At 43.9% G+C, this 25435-nt stretch overlaps 1 protein-coding gene and 1 long non-coding RNA gene across 2 annotated transcripts in view; both read left to right on the plus strand.

Annotated features, from left to right (window-relative positions):
- Prkci (protein kinase C iota) overlaps positions 1-11527 on the plus strand; it is a 57002-nt gene extending 45475 nt beyond the window's left edge. Inside the window, exons 14-18 of the mRNA XM_005069750.4 lie at positions 1059-1184; positions 2593-2672; positions 4194-4283; positions 4845-4960; positions 8685-11527. Coding sequence (XP_005069807.1) covers positions 1059-1184; positions 2593-2672; positions 4194-4283; positions 4845-4960; positions 8685-8772 — 500 coding nt within the window. The 3' untranslated portion in view covers positions 8773-11527. The remainder of the gene's footprint in view (positions 1-1058; positions 1185-2592; positions 2673-4193; positions 4284-4844; positions 4961-8684) is intronic.
- A 4640-nt stretch (positions 11528-16167) lies between these two features.
- LOC110340824 lies at positions 16168-23861 on the plus strand. The gene is made up of 4 exons (XR_002382658.2): positions 16168-16694; positions 22574-22698; positions 23093-23194; positions 23537-23861. It is a non-coding gene; the product is annotated as an uncharacterized LOC110340824 (long non-coding RNA).
- Positions 23862-25435: the final 1574 nt, after the last annotated feature.

Below are 25435 nucleotides of genomic sequence, written 5' to 3' on the forward strand. Positions count from 1 at the left end.
AGAACTATTATAAACAATTAACTCTAAGCTCCCTTATACGCCTGAGGTAAGTTTTTTTGACTCATTTTACAAATGAGGGAACTGATGCACAGAAAAGCTTAAACAATATGCCTAGATCACAGTAGCCATGTAGGTTTTAAAGCATCAGCTGTGTGAAGCCAGGGTCATGAGCTCCTAGAAGATTGTTCAGATCCCCTGGGATATTTCTCCTAGGAGTCTAAAAGATGCTAAAGACTGGGTGCTCGCCAGGCAGCAGATGAAACTTTTTTTTCTGCATCAGGGTCTCTCTACATAACTCTGGCTGTCCTGGAACTTGCTATGTTGACCAGGCTGGCCTCTTAACTCACAAAGATCTGGCTGCCTCTACCTCCCGAGTGCTGGGATCAAATTGTGCACCACCACATCTGGCTTCCATTGTATTTATTATTTTTATTAGTACTTTGAGAATTTCACACAACGTTTTGATCATATCTACCAGCTTCCCATTCCCCCCAAATCCACTCCCAACTTCCACCTTCCTTACTCATCCAACTTTGTGTCCTTTTCTGTTTCACTCATCTTGTCTAGTTTGTTGCCCATGAAGCACGGTCAGCTTACAAGGAACAACTCTCTTAGAGAAAACTCCTTCTTCCAGCAGCTATCACTTACCATAGCTCCTTGTGTCTGCCTGCCCTTACCATGCTGGTGTTTGGTCTGACCTGAGTTAACATGGGGTTTGTACAGCCTATCCCAGCTACTGTGAGTTTATATGTGCAACTGCCCTACTGTGTCTGGAAGCTGCTGTTTACTTGTATTGGTTCAGCACCTCCTACATTTATAGTCTTCCCCATTTTCCACAATGATCTTCTACTTGGGAGGAAGGATTATAGTATAGATGTTCCTTTTAGGGTTGGACCAAATATTTCTGCAGTTCTTAGTGCCTACCATACTATTTATAATCTGATTAGAATTTACTTTTTCATTATGTTTGCATTTTCATCTCATGATAAAATACATTTCTGATTACTGGCTCTTCATGAATACAAAGAAAATTTATTATTTAAAATTTCTTTCCAAAGGCTTCAGTGTTGACTGGTGGGCTCTTGGAGTGCTCATGTTTGAGATGATGGCGGGAAGGTCTCCATTTGATATTGTTGGGAGCTCCGATAATCCTGATCAAAATACAGAGGATTATCTATTCCAAGGTAATTTGCAGTATTTTGTTGAGATTCTCTGTGAATAACCTAGAGAAAAATTAGGGCTTCCAAATTACTATTCTCAGTAAGAAAAAGAATAAATTGGCCGGGCGTTGGTGGCGCACGCCTTTAATCCCAGCACTCGGGAGGCAGAGGCAGGCGGATCTCTGTGAGTTCGAGGCCAGCCTGGTCTACCGAGCTAGTTCCAGGACAGCCTCCAAAGCCACAGAGAAACCCTGTCTTGGAAAAAAAAAAAAAAAAAAAAAAAGAATAAATTGGACATGTGACTTAATGATAGTTTGGATAACTTTTAAATGTACCCTTCCCACACTCAAACTCATAACAAAGCAGCTTAGCTTGTCCATCACAGGTATTGCAGTAGGGAATCTACTGCCTAGAGAGACTAATCTTTGTACACAAGCTCCTGGCTTAGTGCCTAATTTCAAGAAAAGTAGAGTGTGAAGATAGCAGAGAGGAAAAAGAAAAAGAAAAAAAAGTAAGGCGTTGGTGGTACATGCCTTTAATCCAGCACTCGGGAGGCAGAAGCAGGTGGATCTCTGTGAGTTCGAGGCCAATCTGCTCTACAGAGCGAGTTCCAGGGCAGGCTCCAAAACAATACAGAGAAAACCCTGTCTCTGGAAAACAAACAAACAAACAAACAAAAAAAGCAGACTGCTCAGAGTGATGTTAAGGACTCAAGGTGGCCACAGTGAGGACTACTAGAAGTTGAACAGAACAGAAGCAGGAGGCCAGGCACCAGGACCTCTACCACAGAGTGTGAAAGTAGCCACAAAATTTTGCATTTAGTAGTTAAAAACCTTCACAGAATTCAAGGAAGTATCTAATGTAATAGGGAACCAGAGTATCATGAAGAATATGAAATGCCCTGGTAATTGGAAGAATACTCACTAAGTGTTAATGAGCTACAGTTTTATGCCTATGCATTTGACTTTAGATGGATGATAACTGGCTAGTGCTCATGAAGGTGTGGAGCAATGGAAGCTTTTCAGGGCTACTGTGGGGGGTGGAAGTTGATAGTAGCTTTGCAGAATAATTTCACATTTCCTGGTACAATTCCGTGTTGCATAGGAAAGCACTTTATATTATTACCTTTTATACCTCATAAGAACCCTGTGAAGCAGGTATTGTTTTTAATTTCTATTTACATAGGAAGAAACTGAGGCACAGTAAGGTAGTAAAAAAAAATAAAGCATGTTTGTAAATAGTAAATGCAATGTTCAGGTAAGAGGCCAGCTCTGAGAAGTGAGGCCAAGGGATTAGGAAAATGCATGAAGTGTTTCAGTTATGTACATACTGTGTTTTCTTCTGGAATGCCTGAAATATCTTGGAATGTAGAGAAAATACTTCAAGCCACATAAAACGCTGAGAATTAATACTGTCATTCTTATCTTTTTAGTTATTTTGGAAAAGCAAATTCGCATACCACGTTCTCTGTCTGTAAAAGCAGCAAGTGTGCTGAAGAGTTTTCTCAACAAGGTACGATTGTTTGTAAAATCTTATGTGATTTCTTTACCTGTGTAAGTTGGCCTCCTAAGTGGAGGCTCAGGCCTGGTGATTATGTAACTTTTCAGTTAGGATGAAATTTTATTTCATAATCAATGAGACCTAGTCAAATCCTGACCCGATTATCCTTGCCACATGACCAGTATAATTTACCCCCAGAAAGATATTGGGTTGGATGCTTTTAATATAAATGATGCATAAATCAGTGTGAGAAAAATAGAGTCTTTAGGATTATCTATAACTGCATTTTCAGTTCTGTTTTTATGTATCTTTATCTGTAAAACCATTTACCACCATGTGTTTTTTTGAGCATGTGATCAGTAGTATTCTCTATCCATTTCATATTAACCCAGTATTTAGATAAAATTCAGAGGAAATGAAATGGCATCTTGAAAATGTAAACATCACTCAATTGCTTGTGGTAGTTGGTACAACAGTGGAATTTAGGATCTAAGATTGTGAACTTGTGTTTCATAAATTGAATTTCAAATAAATTAAGGTAGAAAATGGGTTATGTTTACCTCCTTGAGCAGATAAGGATGAATTTTAATAAAATTGGAAATTGACACTTAGTTTTAGATGGCTGTTTTTTTATTGTATGTGTCTGTGTGTTTTGCCTGCATGTATATCTGTGTACCACATGCGTGACTGGTGCACAAGGAAGCCAGCAGAGGGCATCCCATCTCCTGGGACTGAAGTTAGAGCTGGTTGTGAGCTGCTGTGTGGGTGTTAGGAATCTAACCCAAATCCTCTGGAAGAGCAGCTAAGTGTGCTCTGAACCACTGAGCCGTCTCTCTGGCCTCTGGATGGCTATTTTATGTGAGGAAAGATCTAAACTGGAAAGCTTGTGTTTCATACAGTGAGAAATGAAGCTGACGGATGCTAATGTATAAAATAAAATGCCTTTTATGAGAGAGGAAGCATTCTACTTCGTAGTATGAATAAAAGCCATGGCTTTATGAGGTCCAGCCTCCAACTCAGTCCAGTGATCAGATAATTGCTATATCATTGTCTTAGGGTTTGTTGCTGTAGTCAAGTATAGGGCTATGACACCGAGCTAAACAGGGGTAATGTTCAGAAGCTTCTTAATAATGACTGAACTCTGGCCTCTGAGAAAGAAATAGCTAAATGCTGCCCTTATTTTTCTCACCTTGTTTCTTTAGCAAAGAGGGGTGATAGTGCACTACCCTTTTAAAAGCAGGATCTCATGTATCCCAGGCTGACCTTGCATTCTGTATAACGAGGGTGGCCTGTTTTTACTCCTCATAGTCTTGCCTCCACCTCTCCAGTGCTGGGATTAGAGGCATGCACATGTCTAGTATGGGATTCTCCGCTTATTCCATGATTGATGAGCCAGGAGGAGACCTTTCCTGATGTGAGCTCTGGATGACTCACTTGGGTCTGGTGATGGGCTTTCTAAGAATAGCTAGACGTAAATGAAGGCATCATATAGGAATCTCACTCATCTAGCTATTAACACTGCTTCTGCCATAGGACCCAAAGGAACGATTGGGTTGTCACCCTCAAACTGGATTTGCTGACATCCAAGGACACCCATTCTTCAGAAATGTGGACTGGGACATGGTATGTAAATTTTATTTTCCTTGCTTGGGTTTTATTGTAACCAAGGGCCAACTTTTATTATGTTATGTTATTGAAAAGCTAAGGTATTATAGTTTAAATAACTTAAAACTACTGCATAGTACTTACAGGATTTTTTTAAAATTTAAATTAGAAACAAGCTTGCTTCACATGTCAGTCCCAGCTCTGCATAGTACTTATAAAAAGCCTTAGAGAGCCGAGCGTGGTGGCGCATGCCTTTAATCCCAGCACTGCAGAGGCAGGGGTCAGCCTGGTCTACAGAGCGAGTTCCAGGACAGTCAGGGCTACACAGAGAAACCCTGTTTTGAAAAACCAAAAAACAAACAAGCAAAGAACAGCTTTAAAAAGGAAAACAGAATATCAATGTGCTGGAGCAGTCTGTCATATTATTGAGGCTGATGCCAACGTTCAGATTAACAAGACGTGGCCATGGCTGCTGAGAGTGTGTAGTAGCATGCCTGCTGAGACTTGGAGAGCAGAGTAAATGCAGAGGCACAGCGTTACTGAGTGCAGACCTGAGCTTTCATCTGTGTGTCCTTTCAGATGGAGCAAAAGCAGGTGGTGCCGCCCTTTAAACCAAACATTTCCGGAGAGTTTGGTTTGGATAACTTTGATTCCCAATTTACTAACGAACCAGTCCAGCTCACTCCAGATGATGAGTAAGTAATTCCACACGCTAGGATGTTTTTAAAATAATTCCACACGCTAAGATGTTTTTAAACTTCTTTTGAAATAAGGCTATTTAATTGTTTATGAAACTATTATATAATGTATATGTAACCTTTCCATTGCTGAGTATTTGGATCATGCTGCTTAAAACTCTTAACAGTGGTTATATCTACTTGCTTTGTGTGTATTATCCCAGTTCTCACAACAGTCTTTCAGAGTGGGTATTCTCATCTTCACTTTACAGATGAGAAGCCAAGGCTCAGAGAGGTTAAGCAGAGGTGCACAGGTGTCAGGATTTGCACCCAGGGCCGACTGGCCAAGGCCTTCATTTAACAGTAGGCTGCACTGCCCCATTCTAATATGAGCACCTCCATGAGTTTCTGGGTGTTCCTTTTATATTTTTGGTTGTGAGCCTAGCCTTTAACGGCTGAGCCATCTCTCCAGCCCTGGGTGTTCCTTTTAAAAGTGACATCAAGTCTCTGGCCAGCAGGGATCAGAATAGTTGTTTGTGTCGCATCTTTTAAAAATATAATTTAGAGGGCTGGAGAGATGGCTCAGAGGTTAAGAGCACTGGCTGCTCTTCCAGAGGTCCTGAGTTCAATTCCCCGTAACCACATGGTGGCTTATAACCATCTGTAACGAGATCTGGTGCCCTCTTCTGTCTGGTGCCCTCTTCTGGTGTGCAGGCAGAACACTGTATACTTAATAATAAATATATAATTTAGAGCAAGTTGAGATTATTTTGATATTCTCTCTCTGAAGATTCATCCTCTAATCTAAGGGGCCTTTGCCCTAGGTGTTCACTTCGATTGTATCTCAGTCTGGCATTCTTTGCAACTCTTCCTTAGAGCCTTCTCCCAAGGGACCCTCTTTCCTTGACTCTAACTGCAAGAATTGAACCTGTGGTATAGGTGACCTCAGGCAGCTGTGTCTCAGGCCTGGGCCTCCCTCTCCTGCTGGGAAAGACCTCCCTCCTGGAAAGCCACCCCTGCCATCTTCCAGCCCTGGCCTGTGTCCTGCCCTCTCCGCTGCTAGTTATCTCATTGCTTTACCACCTTAACTTTCCCAGCACTCGCCTCCCACCTAAAGACACACGTAGTTTTGCTTTTGCACAAAAGCTTAGCACTTCTTTAAGGCACATTTTTTGTCACTTCATTCCTTTCATCTTCAGACATTTAAAGAAATGGTTAGTGATATTCTTAGTAAAAGAGGAATAGGCAGTGTCTGCCAGACTCTTGTCAGGGTAGTCAGCAGAGACCGACTGCCTTTCGTTTTCTTACCACAGGCATTTGTAGATTAACTTGCTTCTTAAACTTTGGCAGGTCAGGTTGACTTCTTAATTTGTAAGTTTCAAAGCATTGTTTCTTTAGTCCTCACCTTCCCTGATGTCTGTGAAAGGGATAGCATTCAGAACAGTGCCATCCTAGTTTAGTTTGTCTGTATAAACAATTGGCAGTCATCTTCTTCCCCATCCCCAAGACCAGGATGCTCTGTGGTTCTATGCATGGCAACCTTCTGTTGCTATATTCATCTATACCTTGGAGATGTCAGCGGGTCCTGTATGGTGGGTGCTAGGTATTTAAGTGACTACCAAGTAGGCAAATGGTTATGGAGCAAAAGGCATTATGCTGAGTGCTAGACATTCATGGATGATCAAAATAGCTTGGTTTCACACAAAGCTCACTGTCTACTAGGGGAGAGCTATACCAGTCGTTCCTGACAGAACTGTTAGAAAGAACAGGGGAGTTCAGCAGAAGAGAGACCCTTAAATCCATGTCATTGTCACCAGCTGTGAAGCCTTCTGCAGTGATCCTGTTCCTCCTCGTGTCTACCTCACAGGGCTCCTATGAAGAATAAATGAGGGTGGTTTCTGAGCATCTTGCTGCCCCTCAGTGGTGCTCCTGGGCATTTCCATCTGTTTAACATCTGTATGAGCTTGTCAGATAAGCACCTCGGAGAACTGGACCTTTGTCGCTTTTCTCTTCTGTCTCTTGGTTTATGTCTGCCTGTTGCACCAGCACCTATTCCTGTCCACCATATTCAGTCCAGGCTTTTTGATGTCTTTCACCATAGGGTTCTCCAATACCCACTGCTGAGGCGGCTTTGTGTGTTTTTCCTTCAGCGTTTAGATCTGAGCTTTCTTTTCTTATCCTGTTGTCCTAAACCTAGATCCAGTCTCATTCACATTATACCAAGAGTACAGTACCAGCCTGCTAGTTGATGCCTGCATCCCTTTACTGTGCATCCTATTGCGTGCACTTCATGAAGGACTGTTGCAGTTCTTCAGCCCCAATCAGAAACCTCCCAGGTAACAGCTGTCCACACCCTCACCCCATCTTGTTCCTGTGTTACTTTAGCCATATCACTAAAACACAAAAGGTGTTCTGAGCAGTCTGTCATTTACTATTCCCTGATAGTGGGTGTCCTGCTCTATCTCTCCTGGCTTATGTCTCTTAATTTCCTCTACCATTTTACCATTGAAATCTCACTTTTTTCAAAAACACCTGAAATGCCACTAGATCTTTGATTAGTGGAGATGAAATCCCTTTGTGTAATTAAACATCATTACCATCTTAAATGTAGCACCACCGTCCTTCCAATAGCACCTCCCACTTAGCACCCTTCTATCCCTAGTCCAGCCCTGATGGTTTCTTCATTTCTCCAGACCTACCAGTCTTTCCAATTCACGTGCTTGTATAATGAACACTTACTGCCTCGATTTCTCCAGCTTGATGTCGCCCTCTGTTTCTAGGTGTGGTTAGAACAGGGCTTCGCTTATACTGCAGACAGTGGGGTTTGGAAGATGGCTCAGTTGGTAAAGTGCTTGCCATGCAAGCAGGTGGGCCTGAGCTCAAATCTCCAGCACCCGTATAAAGAGCAGGTGTGATGGCACATGTCTATAATCCTAGTACTCAGGATGCAGAGAGGCTGGGGAACCAGAGCTCGTGACCCATCCCCCAGTCACTGAGCTCCAGGTCCAGTGAGAGGCTCTGCTCACAAAGTAGGGTGGGTGACCTGCTGTCGGCCACATGTACATGGGAGCATGCACACACAAACACACACGGGAAATTTAGCAGATACTGCTTTCTCTTCGGGCTTCCCAAGTGCGCTGCTCCTTCAAGGATGGAGCTCTGCTTTGTGCTTGGCAGTATGCCACGTCACTTTAGGAACTGGAATGTTTGATAGCTTTCCGCTTGCCGTGTATTAAGCTAGGTGTCCAGAGTGACACAGCGCCAGCCCCCCCCCCCCCTTGCTCCAAGTCTCTTGGTGTACTAGTCTCTGTTGTCCTTTCTTTCCTTGGGATAACTTCCTCCCTCTTTCTCTTCGCCATCTGCCTGGTTGTTAATGTGATTGCTGGCCTGATGTTAATTCGGATCTGGCTGTTTACTTAATCAAGAATGCTGTTCAGGGTAAAGTTAAAATAACTGGAATTGTGTAATTTCTGTGTTTTTAAAAATCCTCAGTGTGATTCTGAGCCCTCAGGTTGCTTGTGGAGTTTGTGGAGTTATTAGTTTTCCTGATGCGGTCCCATCCTGTGTCCCCATCCCCTCCCCCCAGTTATTCTAGAACTCACTTTGTGATTAATCTAAGAACTTGTTTTCCCTCCACAATTATATCATTTAGCTCTGTTTTTTCTTTTTAGGTGTATTTCACTGTTTAAAGGCTGAAAGAATCTTGATTATAATGAAAACAAATTGATTTTTCTTTCTACAGTGACATCGTGAGGAAGATTGACCAGTCTGAATTTGAAGGTTTTGAGTATATCAACCCTCTTTTGATGTCTGCAGAAGAATGTGTCTGATCCTCACTTTCAGCTGTGCTTTGCTTACTGCCATTTAGTGCATGAATAACCTGTCAGCCTGGTCAAGTTAACATTTGATGTCGTCACCTACAGAAACCGTCGGCATCCTGTTATAGATGATAGGAGTCATATAGCTAAGTAGAGCTAAGATAAAGAAATTAAAACTAGCTTCCTGACAATCATGTCAAACTTCAGTTATGCCTGCTCTCCAGAGGCCTAGTAACAAGTAAGGAAGGTGTCTTTTGTTTAAAGGAAATGCCACAGCTTCTCAGACTGAGCCTCTGTTGCCTTGTGACACGCAGTGGGATTACATCATCTGTCTCCCACAGTTGTTGTCATTTTGTGTTAAGTCAGTTGAAGGCTTAATCATGTAGTGGAAGGTAATTCACAATATATCTTGTATTACTAGTTTCAGAGTTCAAGTATCCTATAAATTTTCAGTTATCAAATTGATATAGTTGACTCCTTTTATTAAGAATTGGAGTCTAAATAAGTAGCTGTGTTTGAAAAACTGGCACAATGATTTGTTTTTATTTTATTTTTTTTTATTTTTTTAGAATAAGGGGTTAGCATCTGAGCTTACCTTTTCAGTGAAAACCAGCATGCTAATACATGTAGTTCAAAGACCCACATGAATGGACAGTTTCTCAGTTCATATAAAGGGAAAAGTAGAAGTTTAAAGTAGCGGCAGAAAGAACAATGGTCATGTTCTATTTCTTACTGGGAATGAACCCTACAGTTGATTCTTGAGATTTGGTTTAAATAGTGAGGAGGCACTCACTCCTTACTGAACTTAAAGCATTCCATTCATGGAGGGGAAGCAGAATGTACATATATATATTTTATTATTTAGTATATGGAAAAATAATTTATCTTCTAAGTAGAATAACTACTTTTGATTCCTTCCCCCAAAGTGCATTTTTTGTATTTTTGAGACCTGTTTAATGCAGTCTTCAGTGAAATTCAAGAATAGCAAACGCACTTGAGTAACTATATAACACATGTGTTCACATCTCAGTTCTAGCTCCTACTGAGTGTTCACGTCTTAGGTAACAAATGAAATACATAAGAGGATGCATTTCAGGGCAGAGTTCTTCAGTTTCCGCAATATTCTTATTAGTATTAGTATTTAGCAACATTTTATTTAAAGAAGTACCGTTTTAGCATCATTTTGCTGTTTATTTTAAATATTTTTATATAAAGAACTTTAAATAAACATCTAAATAAACTATAGTTGTCAAATCAGTAAAATGTAATTTTAGGGATGCTATCTAGTGTTGAGCTTATAATGATTTAAAACATGTAGACATTTAAAAATTGTCTTTTGGGGGATGCTACATTTCATTAGAAGTGTAAGTTTTCCCAAGTTTGTGTCATATATTTTCTTTTCTTCAAATAACTTTAGGCTGGGAGCAATAAAAACCTCCATTGATTAAAGCCAAATAAGGGACCAGTCAGATGGCTCAGCAGGTAAAGGCCCTTGCTGCCAAGCCTGGTGCCCTGGGCTTGATGCTGAGACCCACATGGAGGAAGGGAAGAACCAGCTCCCACAATAGGACACCATGGCACATGCGCACCCTCCCCTGCAATAAATAAATGCGCAGTGGTGCAGCCAAACAAATGCAGTAAATGAGCATCAGAAAGCAATTGTTTATATACGTTTTCATGTTTGAGGAATATGTTTCCTCAAATAATTAGAACTTTTTTTAAAATCAAAAGGCAGCGTTCGCATCATACACTTGTAGAGAATTCTGAAGTGTCAGGATGTTTATGACCTTTTAAGTGGTGCTGTTTACCTCGGGGCATTTTGGAATATAGAATCATCACTGAGTTTGTTAAAAAAAAAAAATGCACGTCATTGGGCTACCTTAGGGCTCTTTGGGAACTTTGTATTTCATTTTGAGAAACATTTCTTTAAGTTATTCTTTTTGTGTGTGAGACCATATTTCTTATTGGAGGGTGAGTCTGCTTTTTGTAATGAAACAGTTTAAGAAGGGGTTCTTAGTGAATTATCATGCACATTTGCCAACAAATTTAAATGAATGAATTCAAATAACATATCTTCGATACCTGCACCCCCAATAAAACCTGTTTTCTGCCAATACTGTTCAAAGGATGAGCAGTTTTCTATGAGGAGGTTTTAGCCATTATTAATGGTGGTCTTTGTTTTTAAATCTTTTTAAACAAGATTTACTGTGTGTCTTTTATTCAGAATTATTGTAAACGTTTTTAATTGAGTTCTAGTTTTCAGTCCTTAAGTGCCATGCCAATTCTTTGTATGTTATGTAAAAATTCTCTCAAAATACTCATCTGGGGCTGGGCAGTGGTGGTGCACTCCTTTAATCCCAGCACTCAGGTGGCAGAGGCAGATGGATCTCTGTGAGTTTGAGGACAGCCTGGTCTACAGAGGGAGTTCTGGGACAGCCAGAGGTGTCACACAGAGAAACCCTGTCTTGAAAAGCCAAAAAGAAAAAGAAAACAAACAACTTTTCAGGGGAATAATAGTGTGGATGGGTGGAGTGACTGACATTTGGTGTCTTGGAAATCATTTATTTTGCATAAGCTGTGGTCAAATTGTTTTATCACATGCAGCTGGGCTGGATGTCTAGTTCCATGTGTCCTCAGTGCCGGTACATTTAGTTTAGAAATTTGTTTTGATTTTTGTCATGTAGAATACTTCCTTGTTCACCATAATGTAATCTGTATTTGTATAATTTTTTACATTAAAATCTTTAAATAAAATGTTTAATACCTATGAGGAGTAGACCATTTTTAACAAGTGCCACATTAAAAAAAAAAAAGTTCCAGAACTAGACTGTCAGCATTTGTTCCAGAATTTCTATAATTCAGACAACATTCTGGCGGTGATGATTAGAAGATCCTAGTACATTTTAACCCTGTTCCTCAGTAGGTCTTTTCATGTGAGAAACAAGAAGTCAACTAAACACAGAACTGAAGCTTATGCAGACTTTCAGAGCAGGCCGTTCCTGTATTAGGCTTCATGTTCATGCTGACCTATTGTGTTCCAATAGGCTGGAACTTCCTCTCTCTGGGTAACAGCTGTTGTCCTATGTATGAGTACAGTCCTTACCATAACTCTCTGTTCTCCCATGGGAATTACATCTTCAGTGCCTTTATCGGCAGAAAGCGAAAAACTATGGAAACCCCTTTGATTGTGTCCATCCTGATTACAGCCCTCATTTAGAATAGAGTTTGAGGCAGTCCTAGTGAGGCGGCACCAGGCTGTTCCCTGCATCACATTGTCAGTCAGCGTCACTAACACTCAGTCAGTCCTAGTGAGATTTCCAGGCAGTCCAACTAGCACCTTGGAGTTTTAGGGGAATTTTGCATGAGACGTTGAGTCACCGGGACAGCTAGCTTTCCCCTGAAAGGTAAACCAGGTTCTTAGCCCTTGAGACTTTGTCAGCTTGTTTCTGGACACCGAGCAGTGTGGCATGTTGGGGAGCTGGGATCTTTCCTAGACTTGCTCTAGAAAGAATGGAATCAGAGATGTGAGACCATGGAGTCCCAGTAGGCGGAGCCACAGATCTACTGCAGCACTTTGCTAAGTAAGGCTAATAAAGCTGAACCTCTGCCCTTGACGCAGATAGGAAGCAGACTGGCAGTGTTCACCTCTAGTCCAGTGAGCAAGACCAAGGAGCCATAGTTGCTGTCATACAACGCAATGAAGCTCCTGAGGTTTGGCTTTATGTCTTACTGCTCTGTGGTAGACACTTTTTAGACTTAGACGAGGCTCCACAGAGCTTTCCTGTGTTTTGGATATTCACAGAAAGAAGAAACTCGGGTCATGGGTGCTCTGCCCCACAGTCATTGGTTTTGCATTCTGTGCTAAGAAATGGCAGTTGGCTTTCATCTATGGGATGGGAGGGAGGGCAAGCTGCCAGGTGCTTCTGATTGAATCTTTTTCCTTTCACTCATAATGGAGAGATTTGGGGATGTGAAATGTGACAGTGACACCTTCACATGGCAATTCAGGCTCTGCTGACACTAGCTTATTTATTCCAGTTGCTATTTCTAGTATTGGAGAAACTGAATTTATATATCTAAGAGATAATGGGTATGGTGTTTTCTAGGGTATAGGAAACTTAAAAAGTGTCAGATGCATCCACTAAACTGGAGAATTTGTTAGCTCATTTACACTCACAGTAGATAGTCAGTAGAAACTTCTATGTAAAAAAGGAGCTTATGAAAGCCAGGCGGTGGTAGTGCTGCCTTTAATCCCAGTGGGAGCCAGAGGCAGGCAGATCTCTGAGTTTGAGGCCAGCCTGGTCTACAAAGTGAGTCCAGGACAGGCAAGGTTACACAGAGAAACCCTGTCTCAGAAAACAAACAAACAAAAACACAAGAGAGGAGAGTTCTATTTAGCAACATATTTGGAATACTTGGACTCCATGTTTTTGGGCCAATCAACAAATGGGCAAAAGAACTGACTGAATAGTCTTTGAAGGAAGAAACAAATAGCCAGTAACTGTTTTAAGAAGTGTTCAACATCCCTGTCAGAGAAATGCAAATTAAATTACTTTGAGATACCACCTGACCCAAGTCAGAATGGCTGTTATCAGTGACAACCAATGTTGGAGAGGAGGTTGAGAGGAAGGAACCCTTATTCACTGTGGGTGGGGTGAGAAGTAGCCACTGTGGAAACCAGTGTTGAGATTCCTCAAGTAATTAAAAATAGAATTACCATACGACCCCGCTATTTCACTCCTGGATACATATCCAGAGAACACCAGACCCTATCCTACAGATACTTGCATCCCCGTGTTCATTGCTCCCTTATTCACTGTACCAAGGAATTGAAGTCAACCTGTTTGTCCATCAACAGATGAATGAATAATGAAAATTTGGGAGTAGTGGTGAATTCTGTTCTGCTCTAAAAAAAAAAATGCAGTCACAACATTTGTAGGAGAATGCATAGACTGTATAATTTAGTGCAGTTACAACCTCAGGAAAAAAAAAACATCTCATTCAGAGGTGGGATCTAGCCAATACAACATGTATTTTTGCAAGCAAGTGCATGTTTGGGTAGAGTATGGCTTGTATGAAGAGAACAAGAGAGACTAAGCATAAGGGGATGAAGGACTGCAGGTAGTGAAAACTAGTTCTGCGTGGATATAAATTTTGCTTTTCTAGTTCTTACTCCTGTCATGGATTTGTCGTTTTTGGTGGTGGGTAAGTGCATAAAAATATACTCGATAGTGAACAAAATCCAACTTAAAGCACCACTATTCGTGTTCCAGATGGCTGTTCTAAATATAGAAGTTCATTGGAGTTACGGGTCTGGGTCTGGTTAATCTCAGCATGTAATGTATTTTTATTTGCAGTGTTTTCTATAATATAGTTTAAAATAAAAAAGGAAAGTGCCGGGTTTCTAGAATTAGAACCACATGGCTAGATTTAAAATTTAACACAAGCTGGGCATGGTGGCTAACACCTGTAATCCCAGCATTTAGAAGTTGGAGGCAAGAGGATCCTTCTTGACTGTGAGAGTTCTGAATCAACCTGTGATAGATAGAAGACCTGGTTTTGAAAAAACACTGGGGTCAGATGGTTCAGTAGTTCGGGCCCTTGTCAACAAGCCTGATGACCGAAATTGGATCCCTGGGATCCAAGTGGTGGAAGTAGGAATCTTCCTGAAAGTTGTCCTTTGGCCTCCATACAAATACTGGGCATCATTGTCCCCTCTGATAAATAAAAATTTGAAAATCTTATAGGAATTTTCTGCTCATGAGTAGTTTTGTGACTTTATTGTCTAGGAATAAAATGTATATTACAGAAATTTAACTTTGAAATTTGGAGTGTGCTTATGGGTACAAAGGTGTCAACATAGGCAGCCTCAAGTGATCCTCAGATCTGGTTGTTTGTTGTTTTGGGGGGCTTTGTTTGTTTGGGGGTTTTTGGTGTTTTTTGTTTTGTTTTTCGAGACAGGGTTTCTCTGTATTGTTTTGGAGGCTGTTGTGGAACTCGCTCTGTAGACCAGGCTGGCCTCGAACTCATAGATATCCACCTGCCTCTGCCTCCCGAGTGCTGGTATTTGTTGTTTTTAAGCTAAAGTTTCTCACTGGCCTAGTCTAGTTGACCAGTGAGCCCCATGGATCCTCCTGTGTCCATCTCCCTGTGTTGAGATTACAAACACATACCACCAGTTGCATTTTTTTTTAAATCTTTCATTTAACTTTATTTTTTTGTACATTGGTGTGAGGCTGTTGGATCTCCTGGAAGAGGAGTTACAAACAGCCATGTGGGTGCTGGGAATTGAACCCAGGTCATCTAGAAGAGCAGCTACTGCTCTTAACCACTGAGTCATTGCTCCAGCCCCCTCTTTTGCATTTTTTAAAATTATAAATGAACTCTTTATTATCTTGAGTTTCATATAGCTTTTGCAACAAAATTACATTTTCTTCACTATATCCATGTGGTTTTCCCAACCCTTTGAATTTTTTGTTTTGTTTTTTGTTTTTATTTTTTATTTAAATTAGAAACAAGCTTGCTTCACATGTCAATCCCAGCACCCTCTCCCTCCCCACTTCCCCCGCCCCTTCCCACCAGGCTCCCCCCAGTGCCCCTCCTAATCCCCACTCAGACCCCTAGGGAATGTGAGACTCTCCATGGAGGATCACCAGAGTCTGTCATTTCAGAGTCCAGGCTGAGAGAGCATCCCTCATTGTGGGATGGGCACCCAAAGTCCATTTGTGTGCCAGGGATAAACACTACCCAAGGCTCCATAGATTGCCTAGGCCTCCTCACTGATACCACATTCAGGGGATCTGGCTCAGGGCATCAGACTCAGGTACTCAACGTTTGTGAGGCAAACACTTTATGGCTATCTTCCCAGCTCCCTAACCTAATATCCCCAACTTTACATTTTAATGAACTCATAGGTAGGGGTGCGTGCATGGTGTTGTTTGTGTGATCAAACACACTCTTAACTCTGAGCTGTGGGGGGGGGTGTGGCTCTGTGTGTGTGTGTGTGTGTGTGTGTGTGTGTGTGTGTGTGTGTGTGTGTGTTGTCTCGATCATGCTACGCAAGCACTCTTAACTCTGAGCTGTAGCCTAGCCTGAAGAAACCTTAAGCAAAATGTTTTCATGTCACTGGAGTTTTACTTAAAGCAGATGTTTCGATGTACACAAGGATACATATTTGTGAATAGTTTTGATTTTTGTTTATATTGTTACGGCTTGACTCACAGCTTCATACTAGGCAAGTGCTGAGAAACACTCAGCACTGAAATCCGAGTCAATATGTCAGCCTTGATGTTTTTCTAAACTTATTTTAAGCTTGAAATATAACTTATGCATCGGTTGGGAGATTTAAAAGTATTATTAGAGAATTCCATGCCCATGTACAATATTTCGATCATCCGCCCCGCACTCTCCATTGCCCCTCCCCGCAGCAGGCACCCTTCCTACTAACCCTCCTCCTTCCTACCGCATCTTAGTGCTTTCCATCTGCTTATGGCTGTAGAGCGATCCACAGGAGAACCCAGCACCCTACCAGTAGCCACACTCCTAAAGAAAAACGACCTCCCCGCTTCCCTCAGCAACCACCAGCCGCCCCACTAGCTCCTCAGCTAGGGGTGGGGGCTCACCCACCCCCATGCCCGCGCATCGGTTTTGGAATTTTGACTGGCCTGATCTTATACAAGTCTTACAGGCAGGTGACCACAGCTGTGAGTTAGTAACTCCTAAGGCGTTTACTGATCCTTGGGGTAGGTAGACTTGGGTATTGATACCGATGTCAAGTTTTTGTGGCTGAGCACACCTGTGGTTTACTCTTAGCACACTGGATTTTGAGTTCCCATTAACTGCTGCCCCTGCAAAGAAGAAGGCTCCCAGCCAAGGTGGAGAGCAGCATAAATTTACGGAGAGAATTGCTGGCGCCGCCGCCGCCGAGTTGGAAGGTGAGGTCTCTCGGATCCCAAGGCTCTAGCTGGTTCCTCGCGGTGCTGAGTGACTTGTTTTTCTCTGCAGCCTCAGGCTTCCTGGGGTTCTGGTGTGTGGGGGAGGAGGGGTGTGGAAATCCTTATCTGGCAGTTCCCTCCGACCTGGCACTCCACCGCGGTCCTGCAAGTCTGATTGGAGGCACCATACTCGTTCTACGGGATATGAAAAGTGCGATCTTAAGGGTTTTTTGTTTGTTTGATATTATGAACAACTGTGTTGCAAAAAAAAAAAAAAGTTGGCTTAAAGCCTTTTTTTTAAAGCATACACATGTGTTTATGTAGGAGATATTTCCCGGATTAAAATGCTCTTTCCCTAGCAGTATGGTTTGGGGCCTGTGGGAGATAGAAAATGGGGGCGGACAGCACTGGGCCTGGTTGGCAGAACGGTGATGCTATATAGCTTCACCACCACTAGGGGTCAGTCTTTTGCCTGATGATGGTCAGAGTTTACCCTGCGAAAAGTTTCATAACCCTGCAGGCCAGTGGCCAAGAAGTTCAGGATTTATTAGTGTTTATCTGTGTCTCGATCTTACTGAAAGTCAACATGCTAGTCAAATTGCTCATCAGAGTGAAATCTGCGTTATTTGGGAGTTTGGCTTTAATAGGATTCTTTGCCCTCTTTAATCTAGATATTGTAATTCTATATTATCATAATTGACTGTGAACTAGAACCTCTTCTGTGTCAGGCAATGAGGAAATATATATCAGGGTTTAACTATGCCATGTTTCTCCTATGAAGAATACTTCTAGCTGACAATAAAACCAGGGAGGTCTGAGGCAGCCATGGCGACTCACCTCTAATCCCAGCCTGGGTTACATGAGATCCTGTCTCAAACAAAGAAATGAATATAAAACTAGAGCTGACTTTGATTATTGTTATACACAGTAATTCAGTTTAAAACAATCCAAGGAACTGTACTGTGAAGTTTCTGTATCAAATGTTGCATGACATTAAAGTGGTGTCCTTTACAGATTTAACCCATGAATTCAGACACTCAGATTGTCTCTTATAAACATGATTTTAGCTGGGGCTATAGATTGCATGAAACCCTAGTTTTAATCCCTGGGCCTAGCAGGAAAAAACCCAACCAGACAAAACACAATACATTTTGAGCTGGAGAGAGGACACAGTATTAAGAGCACTGGCTGCTCTCACAGTCAAGGATCTGGGTTCAGTTTCCAGCACCCACATGGTGGCTCACAACCATTTACAATTCCAAGAGGTCCGATTCCTTCTTCTCACTTCTATCCAGGCACTCAGAGAGTGAATGTATGTGTATGCAAGCAAAACACTCATACACAGCAAAACAAAACAAAAAGCCTTCAAAAAACCACACATGATTTCAGAAGCGTTGCCATTATTGTACATTATTGTACCTGCGCATGTGTGAGTGTGAGCACGTCACAGTGTGTATGCGGCCAGAGGACAACTTCCGGGAGATGGTTCTCCGCTTGCACTGTATGTTTCGGGGATGGACCTCGGGCTGCCATGCCGCGACACCCCACCCCCAATAGTTTGTAAGTGTGGAAGTAAACAGTTTAATCCAGCTGCCAAGAAATGGTATTTTCTTCCTAACCCTGTTGACAATCCTGTCACTCCTCAATTCAAAGTGGTTATTTACCTCATTGCCCAAAATAACTGATTGTAAAATGTACCATAGAGTGCTTTAAACAGCTTCCCACCTTCTCCTGCACAGGGTTTCCATAACAAATGTTCAGGTTTGTTGTGTTGTTGACACCACTTTATGAGCTGCACTTTGTGAAAAGAATGAGTGGGAATACGAGCTGCTTCCACTTGCGAGGATTCTCAGAAGTATTGAAGGTTTTCTCTTTTAAAATAGAGGGTGGCGGTGGTGGCGCACGCCTTTGATTGACCCAGGCACTCGGGAGGCAGAGGCAGGCGGATCTCTATGAGTCCAGAGCCAGCCTGGCCGACAAAGCTACACCTCCAAACCCTGTTTCAAAAACAAAAGCAAGGCCAGCACTTGTATTTTATCAGCCAGGCCTGCTGTTGTTTGACTTGTATTTGACTTTCAGAGCTGCTGCAGATACCCGACTTTCCCAAAGGACATACGTTAGGACCACCCAAATAGAAATGTTACTACAGATGATTACAGCTGACCCAGGCCTGGCACGTGTTAAACATCTGTAAACAATCTATAGAACTGTTCAAAGCCAGGGTGAGCCAGGCACAGAGAAAATGGCCTGATGTAATTCAGTGTAATAAGGAGAATTTTAATACGGCTAAACCTCCTTCCCCATTGTCCTCTGTTTCCTTCAAGTCACCTGTGTTTTATTACCCCTCCGTGATCTTTCCTGTCCCTCTCCCTCAGTGGTTCCTTTCTAGTATTCTGCATTCTACAACTACTCAAAGTTTAAAGACAGATCTGAAGATTGGACACTAGGGTTCATATAAGAATGATGACAGGTAGGCAGAAGATTGGCGGGGCCAGAACTAACACTAAGGACCTGTTCATACAAAAGAGTTCATACAAGCCCTACCCTTCTGCTCCTCCCAGAAGTCATGGTTGCCAAATGAAAAGGTGTGGCTATACTCCTCCTTGAATTAGTTAAAGGTGTCCTGGAGACCCCCAAACAATACACACTACTGCCCCTGGTATTGGCTGTCCACCAAACTCGACGGTAAAGGCAAGATCCCATTGCTGAAGACACCTCACGCTTTGGTCACAGGACATGAGGAAATCAAGTTGGGACTGACCGGGAAGTTCCCTTTCTGCTGGCTAGCTCTCCAGGTACTGGAAGGTGTTTTGCAGCCTACTGGGGCAGGGGAAGCTACGAATATTGTGAGCCACAATAATGACCAGGATACCGAGATATATTAAAAATGAATATTTCAGATCAAGATGCCATTTGAAATGCCTTCAGAAGGAATTTTCTATACCCCACCAGGAAGTCTGATTCCAGTAGAATTGTTTTGCCCGCATCATTACAGACACTGCAGCTTGCATTCCATTCCATTCCATGTAATCCTTCCTCCCATCCAAGTTCTAACCAGGCCAGACACTGCTTGCCTTCCGGGAGCAGGCTAGCCCAGGTGCATTTGCAGTGCCAAAGGCTTCTCAAACATTCTGCACTCTTCTCATTTAGTCTCAAAGACCCTGACAAGTATCATTGGCCCCAGAATATTGAGCCTTGGAGTGAGTACTAGGCCTAGTATCTCAAGCGTTAATATGTACTGTTGTCCTCCTTGTACACATGGAGAAGCACAAAGTTGTAACTGACTCACATCAATATGACTCCAGTTACATCCATTAACTCTGAAAAGGGCGCCTCAAATTTTCTCCAAGCTTACATCTTTCTCTTCAAGAGCGCCACACACACCTGGACAACTGGACCACAGTCTTATCCTTTTTACTCCTTGATGCCCATCCCTGTGGGTCTGTTCAGACAGCAGTCCTTCCTCCAGAGCTAAATCGCCTCAGTCCTGCAAGTCTTGTCCCACACTGGATCTGGAAGTAGTGTGAGCCTCCTGTGTCTATTCCCACAAAGGACGTCTTGGACAGCCCCAGGTTTTCATGTCCCACACCAGGCATGAGCACATCCAAGGAAACAGTCCTTGCTGGCTGCCTCAGCTGACCTGACTCCCTTGGCTAGAGAAACCGGGGTGCCCAGTGGGGGTGAGTGCTGGGTTCTATTACATAGCTTAGAGAAGTCATGCCCACCTGCAGATTATCTGGGTTGTCCATCTGTCCATCTGAGATGTACCCCCAGTGGCCCAGCCTGCCTGAGGCCTCTCTTTCCTGCCCATGCCTTCTGAAGCTTAACTCCCCCTCCTCTCCTCCCCCTTCCCCCCTCCTTTCTACTCTCCTAGCCTTTCTCCTATAGCCAATAGGCCCCTCTTTGGGGCACATGGGGGCTACTTCCCCAACTTAGCCATTGCCCTTTCCTGGTCTCTGAGTGTGTTCTGAGGGTGTCCTTTTCTTGCTACTGCCTTCTGGGAGAGGCTGTTTATCTTCAGGATGTTTCCTAGGGTTCACATGCTCCCCCAGCACACTGTTTGTAACCCCACCTGTGTGCGGAAGCATCCTTAAGTCTCCTACCACGTGGTTCTGTCCCTTCCTAAAGGCCTCTTGCCTGTTTCATATCTTTTGACGAAGATTTGGTACCTAACTCACACTGCTCTTTCCCAAGGCCTACCACCCCTGACAACTTCAGGCCTAATCAGGATGGACACAAACCATCCAAACACCAAACTGTATCCCCTCTAGCCAGTCATTTACCCCGAAGTACCTTAACACCATCACCGTGCTTGCCACCGTTCCCTCTTTACCCTTCCTTAGGAGCATAACTTCTAGCCTTCAGGAGAGTCGCATCCCCAGAGAAACCTACCTGCCCATATTCCTTAGAGTTCTCTCCATTTTTCTTGACAGATGGTTGTGAGCCACCGTGTGGTTGCTGGGAATTGAACTCAGGACCTCTGGAAGAGCAGCCAGAGCTCTTAACCTCTGAGCCATTTCTCCAGCCCTCTACTAGTTTCTATCGTTGTATGGTCAACACATCTTTTCTTCATAATGTCTCTAATTATGTATTGTCTTAACTGTCACCTTCACCACAGAATAGCGGCTATGCCATCTTCTTTACTAGTGTTCTTATTCCATCTTACTTATTTAGGGGTGTGTGTGTGTGTGTGGGTGTGTGTGGGTGGGTGGTTAGAGGACAATTGTGAGAGCTGGCTTTTCCCTTTCTCCCGTGGGATTCCGGAGATCAAACTCAGGTCACCCGGCTTGGCTTCAAGCACCTTTACCTCACGGGCCCCATCGATCTTCTTTTCTCCTGCAGTCCCAGAACCTAGAATGATGCTTGGCACAGAGACAGACCAGAAATACCTATCCATGAATAAACAGACGAGTGGAGGACAAATGTCTTTCCTGGGCTTGGAAAGAGATCCCACTGTCTCAAGCTTCCACCATGAACAGAGGGAGGCAGGGAACTTTCCACTGCTCCAGCTGGGCTGAGGCTGAGGAAGCAGCAGTTTCTGCAGACCACCCAGATGGCTTGGATACTTTGATAATGCTTGGGGAAAAAAACCACACAGAGGAAAGGCCTTCACCCACACATGAAATGCTGACCTCGGCTAGACCTGCCTCTGCCAGGAAAGTGAGTCACTGTGGGTTTCTGTGGCATTCCCCAGTACTGAGGGAAATGTATACCTCAGTCAAGGCCCTGGTGTCCCAGGTGAACTTGTGGACATCAAGGCAAAGGGGATGTCTGAAAAACTGTAGCCTGATTTTCATTCCTTGTTAGTGTTTTCTTTTGCCTTGTGCTGTGACCTTAAGAGCCATTAGTTTTTGTTTTGCTTATACTATGAGTCTTGGAACAGAGCTATTTCAGAATGCAGATTGCTGTTGCTGCATCAACCAGATCAATGCACTTGAAAATTCTCAATGGCAGATGTTTCTTACATCAGCACTAGATACGGTTCTCAGAAATGCTGGGACCTGATGCAGGTAGAACATCTGGGGAATGCTGGCTCAGGGACTTGGACTGGGACCTGATGCAGGTAGAACATCTGGGGATGCTGGCTCAGGGATTTGCATATAAGTTCTCCTCCTTTCAGATACTCCCATCCTTGGGCCTTCTTCTGAAAAATGCATCTTTATTTTTTTAATTCTCACTTTCTTTTGTGCATGGGCATTGCCTGGGAGTCTTTGTGTGTGCAGAGCCTTGTGGAGGGCAGGAGACAGTGCCAGATCTCTGGAACTGGAGTTACAGACAAGGGTGAGCTGCCATATGGGTGCTAGGATTGAACCCAGTTCCTCTAGAAGAGCGGCCAGTGCTGTTAGACAGTGAGCCATCTCTCTGTCTCCACCCTTCAGTGACGTCTTGAGATGACATCTGGAGGCACACAAGACCTCCCGCTCTTTGACCTTGGCCTACATACTTCATTTCTGCTCAGAGAAGAGATGTTGACCCAGAAGAAATTCGTCTCCTCCTCCAACAGGTATTCTCAAACGCGGTGCCTTTGTCTCTACCATCCACACACTGAACACCTTGCTACAGGAGGATGGTAGGGAGGGGTGCAGTTCTTCCAGGCCAGTGTTCACAGAGCCCAGAAAAGTACTCACCTACTCCAAGGCTGGTCGTGGGGTTGGAAATGGTGGCTTGCACCTTGGTTCAGCATCCTTGTTTCTATGAGCAAAGTGGACAATAGGGTTTCATTCCAGGCCGCATGGGTTCTCACACGGGTGCCGTCTAATATAGCCTAGACCATCCAACCCAGAACCCCACCCCTACCCACCCCCATCTACCCACCCCTACCCACCCACACCCCCTGCCTCCCTGATCATTGTTTGCCTGTGTTGTTCTTTCTCTATCCACCCCTTCTTTCTTTTCAGGGGCTCTGGGCTTGAGATCGCCCTGCCTCAGTCTCCTAGAGTTCTGGCATTACAAAACATGTCCAATATCCCACAGCCCACACCTCCGCTGACACATGACAGGTGGGGTAAACTGTCAGGTTGAGCAGCAGGGGGAGGAATGGAATTACCTTAATTCTATTTGTGGATTTTCTTTTAATTTTGTCACCCCTGAATTCCTTTAAAACCCACCTTGCATCGTTGGAACTAACATCCCATGCTAGCTCACCCCATGGCTGTATTTACAATTTAAGTTCTCCACCCTTGCATGGTTCTTGGGCTTCGGGACTTTAAAGGGCCAGTTGCCTCCTTTTAAGCATGGAGAGATACTGCAAAATGCCCCCTGTGGTAACTGTTACTTGACACAAGTCACTTCTGATGTCCCTTCCCACTTCCCTGTTTTCTTTGTTTCCTTATATGGAGCAGAAATGCACACAGGTACAGGACCAAGCACTGAACTGTGCCACAGAGCCAGGAGTATGGAGCCCACTGCCATCTCCAGCCCCGTCTACACGGCAAGTAATCTTCCAAAGGTTCCAAACAAATGGCAAACAACAGGTCAGCCAGACAAATGAATAAAAGTTTCCTGCCACTCCTGCTTCGAGTAGATCCCGGATCTACAGGGTAGACGAAGAGAACGAACTCCCTCCTGTTCTTCTCTGGTCTGCATATTTGTATCGTGGTACTTATGCACCACCCCATACAATAATTAAAATTTAATAAATAAAGACAAACAGTGTTACCATGGAAACAGTCTCTGTGTGCCCATGAAGGGCAGAATAGGTAAGACACATAAGATAGTGCCTTGCGACATTTCTCTCTATGACAACCCTCTTGTAGCCCTGGAAAACCTGTAGGCACTCTGGGAGTGACCTAGGGTGAGTGAGAGTGCTCTCAGGCTGACACACAGACCTGTAAGGGATGGAGGCCTGCTTCTTCCTATCCTTATAGTCTAGGACGGTGGCTCTCGGCTTGTGCTTTCCAGGAAGTGGAAAGGCTGGATCCCACACCCAAAGAAGGCTTTACAGTCCCGGCCTGGGACTAACTGGCTTCACCTAGGTTTTGGCTTCTGCTAAGCAAGAGAGGCCAAGGAATGTCAGCTAGGTATGTGCCCTGGAGGGAGAGGCACACAGATTTGGTGTAGGTCCTGCAGCTGCAGCACACCCGAGCAGACTCTCCCAACTAAGTGGAGTCAGGAGAAGCCTGCACTGGCCAGGGACGGGCAGTGGTGTCACAACCCAGAGGGCCGCCAGCACCACACTTCGGGTCCCTGCAGGTCCACCTCTGACTTCTTTCTTCAGCTCCTTCCTTTGCCCAGCCTGTTGAGCATGGCCCTACCTCACTGACCATTTCCAGGCCTGGGATTCAGCCACCACCTGCCTTCTCGACTCTTGGCTCACAGGCCTGACTTCTGACTGCAGGGCTCAGAGTCGGAGCCCTCGTCCTTCTGTCCATGCCCAGGATGTGCCTCTTCAGACACTCCCCTAGACAGTATCTCCTGCTTCGCTTGCCTTCATCTGTCTGCCTTTCTACCTGGCATTTGATTTGCCTTTAATTTTCTTAAATCTAGTTTTTAGCATGCTGAGGATTGAGCACGGGGCCTGTAAATGCTGGGCAAACTCTACCACTGAGCTCCGTCCATGAGCCCTAGTGTGTGTGTGCATGTGCGTGTGTGTGTCCGCGTGTGTGTGCGTGTGGGAACGTAAGTGAAGCGTGACGGGTATGCATGCAAAGGGCAGCCTGAGGTTGGTGTCTGTAGCCAGTTTTCATTATTCTTCTACCTTAGTCGTTGAGGCAGGGTCTCTCCGCCACACCCAGAGCTTCCAGCTGTGACTAGTCTCGCTAGCCACCTTACTCTGGTGATCTCCCATCTCCGCCTTCTGAAGCTGGTTTTAGAGACAGGCCTTTATGCCCACCTGGAATTTTTGTGGCATCTGGGGATCCAAACTCGCAGTTGCTTGGCAAGCATTTAATCCCTGAGCCGCCTTCCCAGGCCCTCTTGATGATGAAATACCTCAGATAATCAATTTAAAGGAGGAGAGACTTATTGGGTTTAAATAACAGGTCTTACGCCCCACACGGAGAGCTCCTCTGCCTTTGGGTCTGTGGCAAGGCAAAAATATCACAGTGGTGATTGTGAAGAGGAGGTCTGGTCACCTGGGAAGGAGACACCGGGGGCAGAGTCCCAGTATTCTCTCAAAGGCACTCCCCAAAGTCCTTCCTTCCATGAGACCCCACTTCTTACAGGCCCCACCCAGTACCTGCACAGGCCGGTGACCAAGTTTTCTACACGTGGTTTTTGCCAGCCATTCTAGTTCTGAAACT

This window comes from Mesocricetus auratus, unplaced genomic scaffold (genome assembly GCF_017639785.1).
Source record: "Mesocricetus auratus isolate SY011 unplaced genomic scaffold, BCM_Maur_2.0 Super-Scaffold_100011, whole genome shotgun sequence".
In the NCBI taxonomy this organism is placed as follows: domain Eukaryota; kingdom Metazoa; phylum Chordata; class Mammalia; order Rodentia; family Cricetidae; genus Mesocricetus; species Mesocricetus auratus.